Source organism: Onychomys torridus, chromosome 7, assembly GCF_903995425.1.
Source record: "Onychomys torridus chromosome 7, mOncTor1.1, whole genome shotgun sequence".
Classification (NCBI taxonomy): Eukaryota; Metazoa; Chordata; class Mammalia; order Rodentia; family Cricetidae; genus Onychomys; species Onychomys torridus.
In genome coordinates, this window is record NC_050449.1 from 80,063,913 (window position 1) to 80,078,494 (window position 14,582).

The 14,582-nt window shown below is 41.8% G+C and overlaps 1 protein-coding gene across 9 annotated transcripts in view; it reads right to left on the reverse strand.

Annotated features, from left to right (window-relative positions):
- Snap91 (synaptosome associated protein 91) overlaps window positions 1-14,582 on the reverse strand; it is a 114,362-nt gene that overhangs the window by 71,921 nt on the left and 27,859 nt on the right. For all 9 annotated transcript variants that reach the window (XM_036193836.1, XM_036193840.1, XM_036193838.1 and 6 more), the window contains exons 3-5: window positions 2,848-2,990; window positions 2,124-2,199; window positions 1,341-1,443 (exon numbers count right to left, since the gene is read on the reverse strand). In XM_036193836.1, coding sequence (XP_036049729.1) covers window positions 1,341-1,443; window positions 2,124-2,199; window positions 2,848-2,990 — 322 coding nt within the window. The remainder of the gene's footprint in view (window positions 1-1,340; window positions 1,444-2,123; window positions 2,200-2,847; window positions 2,991-14,582) is intronic.

The window sequence follows — 14,582 nt, forward strand, 5'->3', positions numbered from 1 at the left end:
ATCCTTTTGTAGGGGTCCCATATCATATATCCTGCACATCAGATATTCATTACAATTCATAACAGTAGCAAAATTAGTTATGGAGTAGCAATGAAACCAGTTTTATGGTTGGGGGTCACCACAACATGATGAACTGTATTAAAGTGTTACAGGAAGGTTGAGAACCACTGTCTTAAATGCTGGGCCACATCTCTAGTCCCTCTATCAATTCCTAAAACTAAAACAGTAAACCTTTACAACACTTTGCCATTACTTTTAGTTAGAGACAGACAAAAGATCTGCATGAACTTCTGGCTGAACACTTCAGCCAGCCCAGATTAAATCATCAATTTAGAGGTAAAGAAATGGCAACTATGTATTAAAATTCAGTTTTTCTGCTTTGTTGAGGCTTTCTTAATCAGTAAGTAATAATCAATAATTAAATTATGGAATGTATATTTCCTAGGAAAGTATTACCTCTCAAAACTAAATCACCACATACACAAGTTCATTTTTACCTCAATTAAAATTCATATAAACACCCAGGCAATAGTGGTACATGCCTTTAATCCCAGCACTGGGGAGGCAGAGGTAGGCGAATCTCTGAATTAGAGGTCAGCCTGGTCTACAGAGCAAGTTCCAGGACAGCCAGGCTTACACAGAGAAACCCTGTCTCAACCAACCAAAACCAAGACAAAAAATTATTCACAGAAATAACTATTTTCATCTAACATCACTACACATTGAAATAAATCTTGTCAATTCTCTCCTTACGTTATTTAAAGATATTTACATTAAGAATGTCAAGGGACTGGAGAGATGGCTTAGCGATTAGGAACACTGGCTACTCTTCCATTGAACCGTGGTTTAATTCCCAGAACCCACATGGCAGCTCACAACTGTCTATAATTCCAGTTCCAGGGGATCTGACACCCTCCCCCAGACATATATGCAAGCAAAACACCAATGCACATAAAAAATTAAATATAAAAAGAAATCATCAAAGAAAATTAAAAGAAAAGAATGTTAAGTCGGTTTTAACAAGTATTTGCATCACACAGTGTCTGAACAGCAAATCAGCCTTTTATGTATGAACACACAAAGTACACAGCTCCACGGTAACCTCTAGCATACCAACTTACTAAGCTGTTTCTTCAGGTGACTGGGAACTGGGCCTTTCAAGATCAACGTTAGTTGGCATGTAAGTTTAAATAAATCTTGTATGCCTTGAGGATTTGCTGTACTTAAATCAATGTGTGAGAGAGAGAGCGAGAGAGCGAGAGAGTGAGAGAGCGAGAGAGCGAGAGAGCGAGAGAGAGAGAGAGAGAGAGAGAGAGAGAGAGAGAGAGAGCGCACCATACCCTTTCTTCACTCTGGCAAAGTCAAATGCCATCTGTCTGTAGGAGAATGCCTTTTCATTCAAGTATCTACTGTAACGCCTTATGAACGTAGACATATCATAACCTGGAGAGAGAGGAGATGAAGCCATGAACACAATGCCTTCCATTGTACTTTGCATACTAGTAATTATTTTTTAGCTCCTCAAAATAGACAGGGCTTGTCATGACTGCCTCTGAGACAGACAGAGCTCAACATGTGACAGCAAGCCTTTTGTACCATCCTGCTTGCAGGTCTAGAGTCTTCCGTATGGGGCATCTGGTCACTCAATATGGAGATGGTACTGTCCTGTACAGAAGGTCTTTTCTGATCTTTCTCCTTGGACTTGTGCTCACTGTTACAAATAATAGCCTGTTTCTTATGTAATACACACAGCTATCTGGTACGGGTCTATCCAGCCTTACATGTATTTAATAGCAGGCAAATAGGACGAATGAACCAGATGTAACAACTCCAGCTGCATTAACCTATAAAACATTTAAGAGAGGAATCTTTTTTCTTATTCATTGGTTGACATCTTTAGTTCCCTCATCTCCTAAACTGTTAGAAAGATTCACTCAAGATTCACCTTTTAAAGTGAACACTCCAAGTGATAAAGTAAAATTAATATATATTTCATATGCTAAATTGTATACAATTAAATAATTAATTTAAGTTACTTTCATATTATGTTCTTAAGTGACCAATGAAACTATTAGTAACAATGACTTTGGATTAATGGCTACTCCCTGATTTTATTTTCTCACCGTGGGATCCACTCTTATCCAGAAAGTTGCTGAGGTTGAATAGCGTATTTCTAGAGGCCAAATACTGAATGAATCTCTGAAAAACAAAAATTAGAATTAAATATCCATATTTTCACATCATACCTTTAAATAACTTCTGATGGTAAAGCGGTATTTACTTTATATGTTTACAATTTTTTTTTATTGTGTTCACTTAGTTACAAACCATCCTATGCTGTTAACTTTCTGTAAGGGAGAAATTGTTTTTAAAACTCTAGAGAAACAGTCATTGAATCATAATTAAATTTTGTGACCTTTTACTTCTGTATATGCCAGAAACATTGAAAATTCAATAGACTTCACTAGAAATTGCATATAAAAGAAGTAATTTAATTGTATCAATATTTTTCAAAAGTAAACATTCCATTAAAGTGATCTTCATTCGAAGACACAAAGGACTACTTCCTGTAGGAAAATAGCCCTCCAGATCCTTCCTTTTAACATTTTTACCTGCTCATACATTCATAAAGCATATCATAAACTTAAATGCCTCTGTATCACTGAAATACAGGTCCAACTCAAAATACACATTTAAAGATAGCTAAATCCAAGGCTGAAATTAAACTCAGAATGAATGTGAAGCACATATTTCTTCTTTCCGTCACGAGTGAAAATTCAAGGTCATACATTACCATCATATTTCACTAACCCGCCTCTACCAAGAAACAGTTGTGTATTTGGTTACCTCATTTCCGTGCACCATGAGATGGTGTGTGGTCACTAAAGCTTTAAATACCACCACCCAGCTACTGTTTGTTGCTCGCTCAAAGAGGGTGTCAGCCATCTGAGGAATATTGACATTGGTCTCATTGGTAGCCTGGATCAAATCTATGAAAATATAAGATATTCAGTTAACTATCACATATAAAATTCACCTCAAACTTTAAACATTTAAAGCTCATTATTAGTAAAGCATGCATGACTTCAAAATTGTTTAGACAAGAGTTAATTGAAAAAAATTACACTGTAGCATTCTTACATATGAACTATTAAATATACATTTTAACCAGTATATTTATTTATTTTTGAACTTTTTTTTCCAGTTGAATTCTCTTCTGTATTGTGCTGGTTAGTTTTTGGTCAACTTGACACAAACTCAGGTCATCTGGGCAGAGAAAATCTCAATTGAGAAAATGGTTCCATAAGACTGGCCTGTAGAAAAGTCTTTGGGAGCATTTCCTGATTAATGATTGATGTGGGAGGACCCAGCCTACTGTGGGCAGCACCATCTCTGGGCAGGTAGTCCTGGGTTGTATAAAAGCAAACTGAGCAAGCAAGCCAGGGAGCAGCACTCCTCGATAGCCTCTGACTCTAGGTTCCTGTGTGGAGTTCCTGCTCTGACATCCTTTCAGGATGCCCTGTAACCTGCAAGCTGAAATTAACCCTTCCCTCTCTAGGTACTTTTGGTCATGGTGTTTGTAATGCAAAGCAAACTAGGAAAGTGTTCTTGTCTGATTTTTTCCCCTATTTGCTGGCACAGATGCTATTTTTTTAAATGACGAACACCAGGCAAGTTAAGCCTCCCATCACTCCAAGTGTAATGTCTCAAATACGAAGATGCTAATCTAATGCACTGTCTGGAAGAAAGAACAGAAATGTATTTTTGCACTATAGTATCTAAAAGTATATTTCACTGAGATCTAAATTTTAAAGCATATTAAACAAATATGCTGTCATGTGAGCAGCAGAAACAAAACAGCAAATGAGCAAAGGATCCCACTATATTCATCCATTACCTTCATCAAACTCCAAGAACACCATACAGTGTTTGGTTCTGATCTGGCCTTAGATAGTAAAATAGAAAAGCTGTGTAACACATTCCACTATCCACATCTAATCTGAAAACCCCATGGAACAGGCCTCCAGTTTTAATAGAGAGGGAACTCTTAGGATCGACACCTAGAAAGGACCAGGAAAGCTTTCTTGAAGGATGAGAATTACAATTAAAGAAAATATTGGGGGGGAAATATGTTGACAGGATAGGGATGATGGCTGGAACTCCAAAGTATGTGAACTAAGAAATAATTATACTTTGGTCTATTCATAACTCAGAACAATTGTTAATATCTCTAAGTTTAGAAACCTAGAGTTTTTTGGGTGATTTGTTTAAAAATCTTACTTGTGAAATAGTGAAATGTTCAGCTTACCGATGGGAAAGTGTAGATTTTGAATGAAGATCAGGGTGGTTTGCTTCTCTCTACATTTGCATCAGTGAGTTTCCCAGGAACTAAGGTATCACTGGGTTGTCTGCAGTGTGTGTGTGTGTGTGTCTGTGTATATCTGTGTCTATGTCTGGGCAGTACACATGAGTTCAGGTTCCTGTGGAGGCTAAAGGGATCAGATGTCTGAGAGCTGGAGTTACAGGTAGGTTGTGAGCCAACCAACATCGGTGATGGGAATCCAATTAGGGTCCTCAGCAAGAGCAGTATGTGCTCTTAACCACTGAGCCATCTCTCTAGTCTTGAGAAGAACTTCAGAAAAGGTGTTTTATACTATTTTTAATCATGTGCTCATGAGTGTGTCATGAGTGTGGGTGCCCTCAGAAGCTAAAGATCTTCTTGGAGCTTGAGTTATGGGTAGTTATGAGCCACCTGACGTGAATGCTGGGAACTGAACTTAGGTCTTCTGGAAAGACAATATGCATTCTTAACCTGTAAACAAGCTCCTTGCCCTGAGAAGAGCCTTTTAAAGACACATCCAGCATGGATTCTTCAGGGTTGTACATCTCTGAGGAGCTGTGATGGTGTGGGGGTTAAGTGTCTGAGGATAGATTGTGTTTGCTTCAGTTGAGTTGCATATGCCCAAGAAAGAGCCACATATAACCTCACTGAAGCGTTAGGGTTCATCTCAGAGACAAGGAAAGAATGGGGGCTTCTAGTAGGCAAATACCACAGTATTCTGTACTACAAGTACTATCTCCAAGATACACACAGGCACAGGATAAGGGGAACTCACCCTTGCATAGAAAGACAGGCTGAGCAGATACATGAGGAAGCTACAAAGCCCAGCCAGGATGAGGGGTGATAGAAATGAACTAATGAGAATGCAGGAAGGTTGGTGGGGAGATGAGGAGCAGAAAGAAAAGCCAGACAAGACAGACTTGCAGGTAGAGGAACAGACATTAGACGGAAAGAGAAGAGACTTCTCAGGCAATTTCAGATCTCACCCTGGGAACCAGTAAACTATTTACTGAGAATGGAGCAAAGCTGTTTTGGAGTGATGTATAAGCTATTTTAGCGATAACCTTGAAAGAGGTATTAGACAGCCACTGGGCATCTATGTTGAAATGTGTGATGGGGGACCTGGAGCCGACTCTCTGTTAAGCTTAGACATTTGAACAAGATATAAATTGGGGGTCACTGGTGACGAGAGCTGAAAGTACAAACAGAAGATGTAACTCACAGAACATGCAAAAGAAGGAAAATTAAACATGTAAATAAGAATCAAATCAAAGAAATCTCAAACTGTTATTTAGTATCTTCAAAAAGTTCCAGAAGCAGTTAGGGGTCATCAGGGTCAAACACTACACAGAGTCCTATTTAGCTGAAATACCAAGTAGACTATAATGCTGACAGACGGGCCGCTGTGCTTGTCAATGAAGCTGTCAAACTCAGGCTCACTCGAGGAAAAATGGAAAGGAAAGGGCCAAGGAAAAAAACCTTTTATTACTGGAAAAAAAAAAAAAAACCAAAAACAAAAACAAAATAGGAACTAGCAGGCTGAGGCCACGTAGAAAAATCCAGAAAGAGATGACATTGATAATACAGAGTACACATGGCTGAGAAATTGACACCCTCTGAAACCAGGAGCAGAAATCCCTCTGTCCTCTCTTGGGTTCTTTCTGCTATGTAGTCTGTTAGTCACCTTGAGGGTGCTATGTTGCACAGGCTGGCCTCTTACCTTTTGACTCGAGGGATTCTCCTGCTTCTGCTTCCTAGTAACCAGAACTACAGGTGTGTACCACTTCACCTGGCTATATGCTCATCTTTCCATTTACTGGGTTAGGTTGGCAAACTACAGCTTACTGGGAAAATCTGGCCTGTTCCATGTTTTTATGACTCTTTGTTGGGACATAGCCATCCATGTGTCATCTCAGGTGCATTTCACTCTACCGTGGCACAGGTCAATGAACGGTTGTGACACTCAATTCAGTGATCCTCAGCCTAAAGCATTTACTCCCTGGCCCTGTGTAGGAAACATTTGGTGACCTATGTCTTCACATGGGAAGTATGTGTGAAGTGTTAATCTTGCAGAACAATGGTTGCCTTGAGGAAAAGCAGCTGTGTGATTGAAGTGTTTCTCTCTGAACCACTAATTTAAACAAAGCTTAAGAGACTTCAGACTACAATGATCAGACTCCCTACTCAGTAGTAGTTACTATCACAAAATAAGAAAAAGTGGGGCCAGTAAGATGGCTCAGTGTTATGTAAAGATGCTTACTACCAAGCCTGACAACTGATTTTGATCACTGAGACCCATATGACTCCCGCAAATTGTCCTCTGACCTCCACAAGTGTCTGGTGGCATGTACATGCCCATACACAACACAAACATGCACACACATTACACACACACACACACACATATGAGAGACAAAGAGGAAGACAGAGTTGGGGGAGAGAGAGAGGGAGAGAGGAAGAGAGGGAGAGAGGGAGAGAGGGAGAGAGGGAGAGAGGGAGAGAGAGAGAGAGAGAGAGAGAGAGAGAGAGAGCAGAAAATATCTGTTCTTGGTATTTATATTTTAACTTGGAAAATAATCATTTTTCTAAAAAACGTGTTACATGTCAGTAAGTTTATTATTAATCAAAGAGGACTATTTTGTAACTTTCAAGTTTAAGTTTTTCTTTCTTTTCTTTCTTTCTTTCTTTCTTTCTTTCTTTCTTTCTTTCTTTCTTTCTTGAAACAGGATCTCTCTTACTAAGTAGACCTATCTGGCTTAGAATTTGCTTTATAGACCAACTGGCCTCAATTCAGAGAGATTCCTTTTTCCTCTGTCTCCCAAGAGCTGGGGTTAAAGGTGTATGCTACCACATCCATTTTTAAAGGCTGGGCATGGTGGTGCACACATTTAATCTCAGCACTTGGAAGGCAGAGGCAGGTGGATCTCTGTGAGTTCAAGGCCAGCTTGGTCTACAGAGTGAGTTCCAAGACAGCCAGAACTATTTTAGACAGAGAAACCAAGTCTTTGAAAAGAAAAAGAAAAAAAAAACACCTATTTTGAGTTCATCAATAATTTAAGAGTTAAAGGCATCCCAAAGCCAGTCTATGACTGGGATGTTTCATTTCTAGAACCACTTATTTTAAAATGCCTTTAAGTGGTAACCATGTCAATCTGTGCTCTCATTTGTAGAGTATATATGTTTCCACTCGATTACCTCATTAAATAGTTTCTGTTTAAATAATTTCAAAACATTAAGAAAAATCAAGAAATAGCAACCAACATGCAGAAAAGTTATTGAAGACTAAATACTCTTTATGTTGTTTTAAGTTTCCAGAATTCGATTTTAACGAAAATTGAACTTGGAAAATTAGGACTGGTATTCTTTTTTTTGGTTTGAATACAGCTTTACTGACAAGGAGAATTGACCTAAAAGCTGCACACATTCAAAGTACATTATTTGACAAGCTTTGAGAAACACCCATTCATAAAACTATCAGTAAAATCAAGATGTGGCACGCATCCATCACTCACATCCTTCTAAAATTCTCCTTTCTCCTCCTCTTCCTCCCTTGCTGTCCCCTCAGCAATGTCAGCCTGCTTTCATGCAATAAAAATGCATCTGCACTTTATAAATTTTATATAAGAGAGTCAAGCCATTTCCTCAGGGACGGTCTGGATTCTTTTCATCCGAGTAATTATGCTGAGATTAATCCATGTTGCTACATGTACGAATAGTCTCTGTCACTGCACTGCTGAGTGGTTCATTAGACATACCACAAGCACTTCTGTCTATTTCCCCTTTTCTCAGTTATTGGTTTTTGGCATTACACTTGAAGCTGCTGTGAGCCTCTCTATATAATTGTGTGTATGTGTAAGTGGGCATATAGTTTCATTTCCTTTGGGCAATTACTTGGGAGTAGACGGATTGAGTCATTTTCTGATATTTAACTTTATGAAATTACTTCAAGAAGAAATTGTTATCGGTGCTTAATTCCCACTGGCGGTGAATGAGTGTTCCATCCAGGGACATCCCTGGCAAGGCTTGAGATAGTCTTTTATAATACACCCTCCTCTTACTACTACTTAACAGCTATGCTATATCTCATGGTGGATTTTGCTTGCATTTCCATAATAACCAGTGGTTTTACTTCATATTTTAAGTTCTCCAGTTGCTTCAGGCAGTAGAGTAAATACAAACTCTCCTCATTACTCTATCTTTTGGAGTTATTTTCAACAATTGAAAATCTGTCATAGAAAATATCTTTGAAGTAAATAACTTATCAGCAAGAGAGTAAGAGAAATAGAAATAAGTGAGAAAACTCTCACTCCTTAAACAATTATTCTCTGAAACAATAAAATAGCAGCAAGCTTGAACTGTTTTCAGATTCATGGTTACTTTTTTCCCCAGGTCTTTATGACATTGACAGTCACTTGAGCCATATGCAGGGATCGTGACAGGTCCCGTTACTCCTGGCTTGGAGTGTCCTATAATTTCTGCTCTGGATTACCTCCAGTGGGAGCAGATGTATTTGTGGGAAATTAACTGCCCGTGGCTCCTCTTCTGACCATAGCCTCCCTGGAGCCTTCCACTGTCCACTAAATGAGCTCCCAACATTCCAAGGATGAATCTCCTACCGTATACTTACACCCCAGGCCTTTACTTATGCTTGCCTCGTAAGTATAGGGTTTGTATGTTATACTTTACCTTGAGAACACAGCCTTTCATTAGATGGCTCAGCTACCTTACTAGTCTTTTCTATGTCCAAAATTGCATCCCATCAAAATTATTATGAAACTGTTTCACACTGTTCTTACTGCCTAGACTGTCCCTGTCATCACTGAACTGGGAGTTCATCTGGGATCAATCTTAAATGGTCTACCCCAATAAAGTTCTGACCTTACCCTCAAGGGACAGAGAGCCTTTGGTCTTGTCTCATACAGTGTAATGTGAATGACACTGGGCTTGGGGCCAGAGATCTAGTTTCTAGGTTGGCTTTGCTACTTATGGACAAGCTAATGTGATGCTTGTGTAAATCTGGTTTTGTACCTAGCCACGGGGATGATATTAACTACTTTACAAGACAGACACTGTCATTTATGCTAATCACCACCTTAACACACCTCAACTGCAGTCCTTATTACACAGAATTATAATTGTTACTTCGCATGTCTCTCTTCCATTGAGATCCATGTCCAACATGAAGGAATGAAGTCCTACCAGAATCCCTGGAGATCTGATACCTAACATTGGCTGTGATATAGAAAAGAAGGTTATCTGAGATGGCTGTACCTAGCTTATTCTCTGTCCCAATCAAAATTTTAGGCAGGCACTGTGCACACCTGTTATCACAGCACTCAGGAGCTAAGGAAGGAGGGTGGCCAGTTCAACATGAGTCTGAGTTATAGGGAAAGACTGTCTCAAATACTACTTCTACTAGTAATTGCTATTTCTATACAAACATCAGTGGTAGGTAGTACAGTGGTTTCTTTCACTAGCTCTTACTAGATGAAAGAGAATCCACACAGAGTGAGTTACTCTCTGTTTCATTTTTATATATACACCAATGAGCCTAAATTTAGAAAGATGTTTTCTATTCCATTTAAAAATCTTAAGGGGTTGCCGGCTGGTGGTGGCACACACCTCTATCCCAGAACTTGGGTGCCAGAGGCAGGTGAATCTTTGAGTTTGAGGCCATCCTGGTCTACAGAGTGAGTTCCAGGATAGCCAGCGGTACACAGAGAAACCCTATCTCAAACCCCCACCGTCCAGAAAGAGATACAATCTCAAGGGGCTGGTGAGATGGCTCAGTAGGTACAGGCACCTGCCACCAAGCCTGGGGACCCGAGTTTCATCCCTGGGGCCACATGGTAGAGGGAGAGAACTGACTCCTTCAGGTTGTCCTGTGACCTCCACACATGCATGTTGACATATATGTCCCTCCCTAAGACACAGACACATACACACCAAACAAAAACAAATAAAAGCACAAAAATTCTCTATATTTGATTTTTGTAAAGCCCCACGAGGATAAATTCCCGTTCACTGAATGCTAGAATGGTGAACAAGGATTGGTCATTCTTCATGACACAATCTAAAGTTAACTTAAATTTATGACTGAGAAGTGACACTGTTGCAGGATATTTAACTATGCAAGGATGTGTTGCATTTGTTTATGTTGTGGAGTAGTTAACTATGCAAGAATGTAGTGCATTTGTTTATGTTGTGGAGTAGTTAACTATGCAAGAATGTAGTGCATTTGTTTATGTTGTAGAGTAGTTAATTATGCAAAGATGTGTTGCATTTGTTTATGCTGTGGAGTAGTTAATTATGCAAAGTTATGTTGCTGTTTCACCGTGCCTGCCTAAGGTACCTGACCAGTCTAATAAAAAGCTGAACAGCCAATAGCAAGGGAGGAAGTATACATGGGGCTTCTGAGCAGGGAGAGTAAGTAGGAGGAGGAATTTAGGCTCAAGGAAAGAAAGAAAAAGAGATGCCAAGGAGACACCAGGGAAACACCAAGGGCTAGTCAGACAGACACAGAGCAAGCAGGTAAGTAGGACATACAGGATGAAAGAAAGGTAAAAAGCCCCAAGACAAAAACGTAGATGAACAGAAACAGGTTAAACAAGCCTAAGCTAAGGCTGAGCATTCATAACCAATAATAAGTCTCTGTGTTTTTATTTGGGAGCTGGTTGGTGGACCAAAGAAAATTCCAACTACACTACACATCAAAACCCAGTGACAGATGAATTATCAAACTTTAAGTATTCCATCACCCAACATAGCTCAGAACATTTGTTGTGAGGTATAACTAATATTTATTCAAACACTTAATTGCAGTTCTTTCAAATTTACTCATGTTTGTCCCCCTCTCCCTATTATTTATTTACATATTTATGCCCCCCACTTTATTATGGATTACATATTTATGCCCCCTATTGTGGATTACATATTTATTCCTCCCTCTCTATTATGGATTACATATTTATGCCCCCTCTCTATTATAGATTACATATTTATGCCCCCTCTCTATTATGGATTATGTATTTATGCCCCCCTAGTATGGATTACATATTTATGCCCCCCCAGCAAACTGCAAAGGTGGAAACTGTAATCACATTTGGAGGTATGGCCTTTGTAAGGTGATTAAAAGTCATAAGGATGGAGCCCTGAAAAATGAATTAGTGCCTGTACAAGACACCCAAGAGAGCACCTTTTTTCATGGACACTATGTAAAGGAGGCAGTCTGACATCAGGAACAGGCCTTTCACCATGGTAATCTCTCACCCGCCATGCTACCTTCCAGTCTGCAAACTGAGCAGTACATTTCTGTTGTTTTAACTCACGCAGTGTGCTATGGCAGCTGCCCTCCCTTCCTGCAGGCCAGGTAGCAACATCAGACTGCTCAGACAGATAAACACTGGTAAGCAGAAAAAAACCTTTGTGATTTTGAGAATGAAAAAAAAATAATAAATGGACATGATTCAGAAGTTTTTCTTCTTCGGTCCAGCACAAAAGGACAGACATTAATGTGGCCTCACCAATAGCCATTTTCTTCTCTCTCAACTAGAAGAATCTCATCCTTGCCCTGCCTGTCAGAAAGGCCAAACAGGCAGAAAGGTGCCACTTTGGCTTCCCATGTGGCTAGATCTATACACAGCAGGCTCCTGACTCACGTGGTGAACACTTCCCTTTGGATAAAGAGACTGTAAGATATAACAGGGCAGCACAGCACTCTCTATCCCATTTATGAATCCTTCTCTGAGCTTGGTTATCTGTTTATCCTCCTTCAGTGCATGTACTTATAAAACCGTGAGTGTGTACACCATGTCAAGATAGGACAGACTGCCAACAAGATGAAGGTAGCAGATGAGAAACAGCAAACACTGGGTCTGCACATCTCTGACTTCTACTCAAACTCTAGAATGTTCCTCCTCCGAAAATGGCGCTGGCAGTTCCATTAGTTTAAAGATTCTATTATGTGCAGACAAATGCATGTTAACTGATACAGACTAATACAAAATACAGCAAATCCAAAGGAACCAGGCCAGTGACCCCCGAGTATCCTCTAGCTGTGAAAACCTTTAGTCCTAGAGTAGCTGTGCCTTTTCAGAGTGACAACCTGGCACTGCCTCTGGACTAAGAGCCCTTTGCCTAGAAGTTTACCATCAGGTGAGTCATGGCAGGAACCAAGACAGAGGGCACAATTGAAAGGGTCTGTTTGAGAAAGAAGGAAAGGATTATCTTGCAGAAAAGACAACGTAAGAGGGGGGGAAACATTACAAATATGAAATTTGAACTTCGGAGCTCTGAGGTTGCACAGAGAAGCCGAGGACATGCTAGAGAAAATACTGGAAGAAGGCGGATGGATTTCCTGTCCCCTTCCCCAAAGCAGACAGCAGGAAGAAGAGGAGCTGGAAGGATGGGGGCTGCTGATGAGGTTTCAGGTGGGGAAAGACTGAAGGGGAGGGCAGCAGAGGGAGGGAGGGGAGGACAGCAGAGGGAGGGAGGGAGGGCAGCAGAGGGAGGAAGGGCAGCAGAGGGAGGAGGGGAGGGCAGCAGAGGGGGAAGAGAGGGCAGCAGAGGGAGGGAGGAAGGGCAGCAGAGGGAGGAGGGGAGGGCAGCAGAGGGGGGAGGGAGGGCAGCAGAGGGAGGGAGGAAGGGCAGCAGAGGGAGGGAGGGGAGGGCAGCAGAGGGGGGAGGGAGGGCAGCAGAGGGAGGAAGGGCAGCAGAGGGAGGGAGGGGAGGGCAGCAGAGGGAGGGAGGGCAGCAGAGGGGGGGAGGGCAGCAGAGGGGGGAGGGAGGGCAGCAGAGGGAGGAAGGGCAGCAGAGGGAGGAGGGGAGGGCAGCAGAGGGGGGAGGGAGGGCAGCAGAGGGAGGAGGGGAGGGCAGCAGAGGGAGGGAGGGCAGCAGAGGGAGGGAGGGCAGCAGAGGGGGGGAGGGCAGCAGAGGGGGGGAGGGCAGCAGAGGGGGGAGGGAGGGCAGCAGAGGGAGGAAGGGCAGCAGAGGGGGGAGGGGAGGGCAGCAGAGGGGGGAGGGAGGGCAGCAGAGGGAGGGAGGGGAGGGCAGCAGAGGGAGGGAGGGAGGAAGGGCAGCAGAGGGAGGGAGGGGAGGGCAGCAGAGGGAGGGAGGGAGGAAGGGCAGCAGAGGGAGGGAGGGGAGGGCAGCAGAGGGAGGAGGGCAGCAGAGGGGGGGAGGGCAGCAGAGGGGGGAGGGCAGCAGAGGGAGGGAGGGGAGGGCAGCAGAGGGGGCACAAGAGCAAGAGTGGCTGAAGCTGCAGAACAGGAACCCCTAGGGCAAGAAACAAGAAAGGAGGCGCCTCTGGACCACAGAGCTAGGAGAATGTTGGTCAGTGTGACAGCAGACTTATCAGCAGAACTGAAGAGCAGATACAGCTCTGCAGTTTCTTCCTTCAACAGAGAGGTGTAAAAGTTTATACAATGTCTCGCCTACTTGATTCAACATAACTAAGTTTATTTGTGTTTTTACATTGGTACATGTGATTTCTAGTGTGCCAGTCTCTAAAACTTTAGCTTTCTTTCATCTCAAAGAAAAGTGCACACACTTTCACCTTTTGTAAAAAGTGTCCACTACAAAAATCCCCCTCTATGCTACTTGTTCTCTGCTGGACTGTTGGTAGGTTCATGAGAAAGAGGTCTAACATGCATGGTTTTGAGTGGAGATTGGGGGAAACTTAACTCATTTAGAAACTGTGTGACAGGGGCTGGAGAGATGGCTCAGAGGTTAAGAGCACTGGCTGCTCTTCTAGAGGTCCTGAGTTCAATTCCCAGCAACCATGTGGTGGCTCACAGCCATCTACAATGAGATGTGGTGCCCTCTTCTGGTGTGCAGGCATACATGCAGGCAGAACACTGTGTACATAGTAAACAAATAAACCTTATAGAAAAAGAAAAGAAACTGTATGACATTGAGCACACAGTCATTGCTGAGCCCACATTTCCTTGTTACAATAATGAGGCTAATCACAGCATCCAGCTGCAGCTGTTTAATTAAACTGGGAAGGGCGAGTGTTGAGCACAGAGCCTGATAAACGATAAAGTCTGTCTGTCTGATGCACAATTACAAATTGGTTTACCCTTAGGCCACCTATATAAAAGAGCACTTGTCAGACTTTTAACCAATTAACTAGTTCAATTACTTAATTGCTTAACAAATATTTTTTGAATGCATACTATGTGCCAAGCACTGACTTACTAGCAGCTAGACACAGAATGGTGAAAAGGCCACTGGCTGGCTT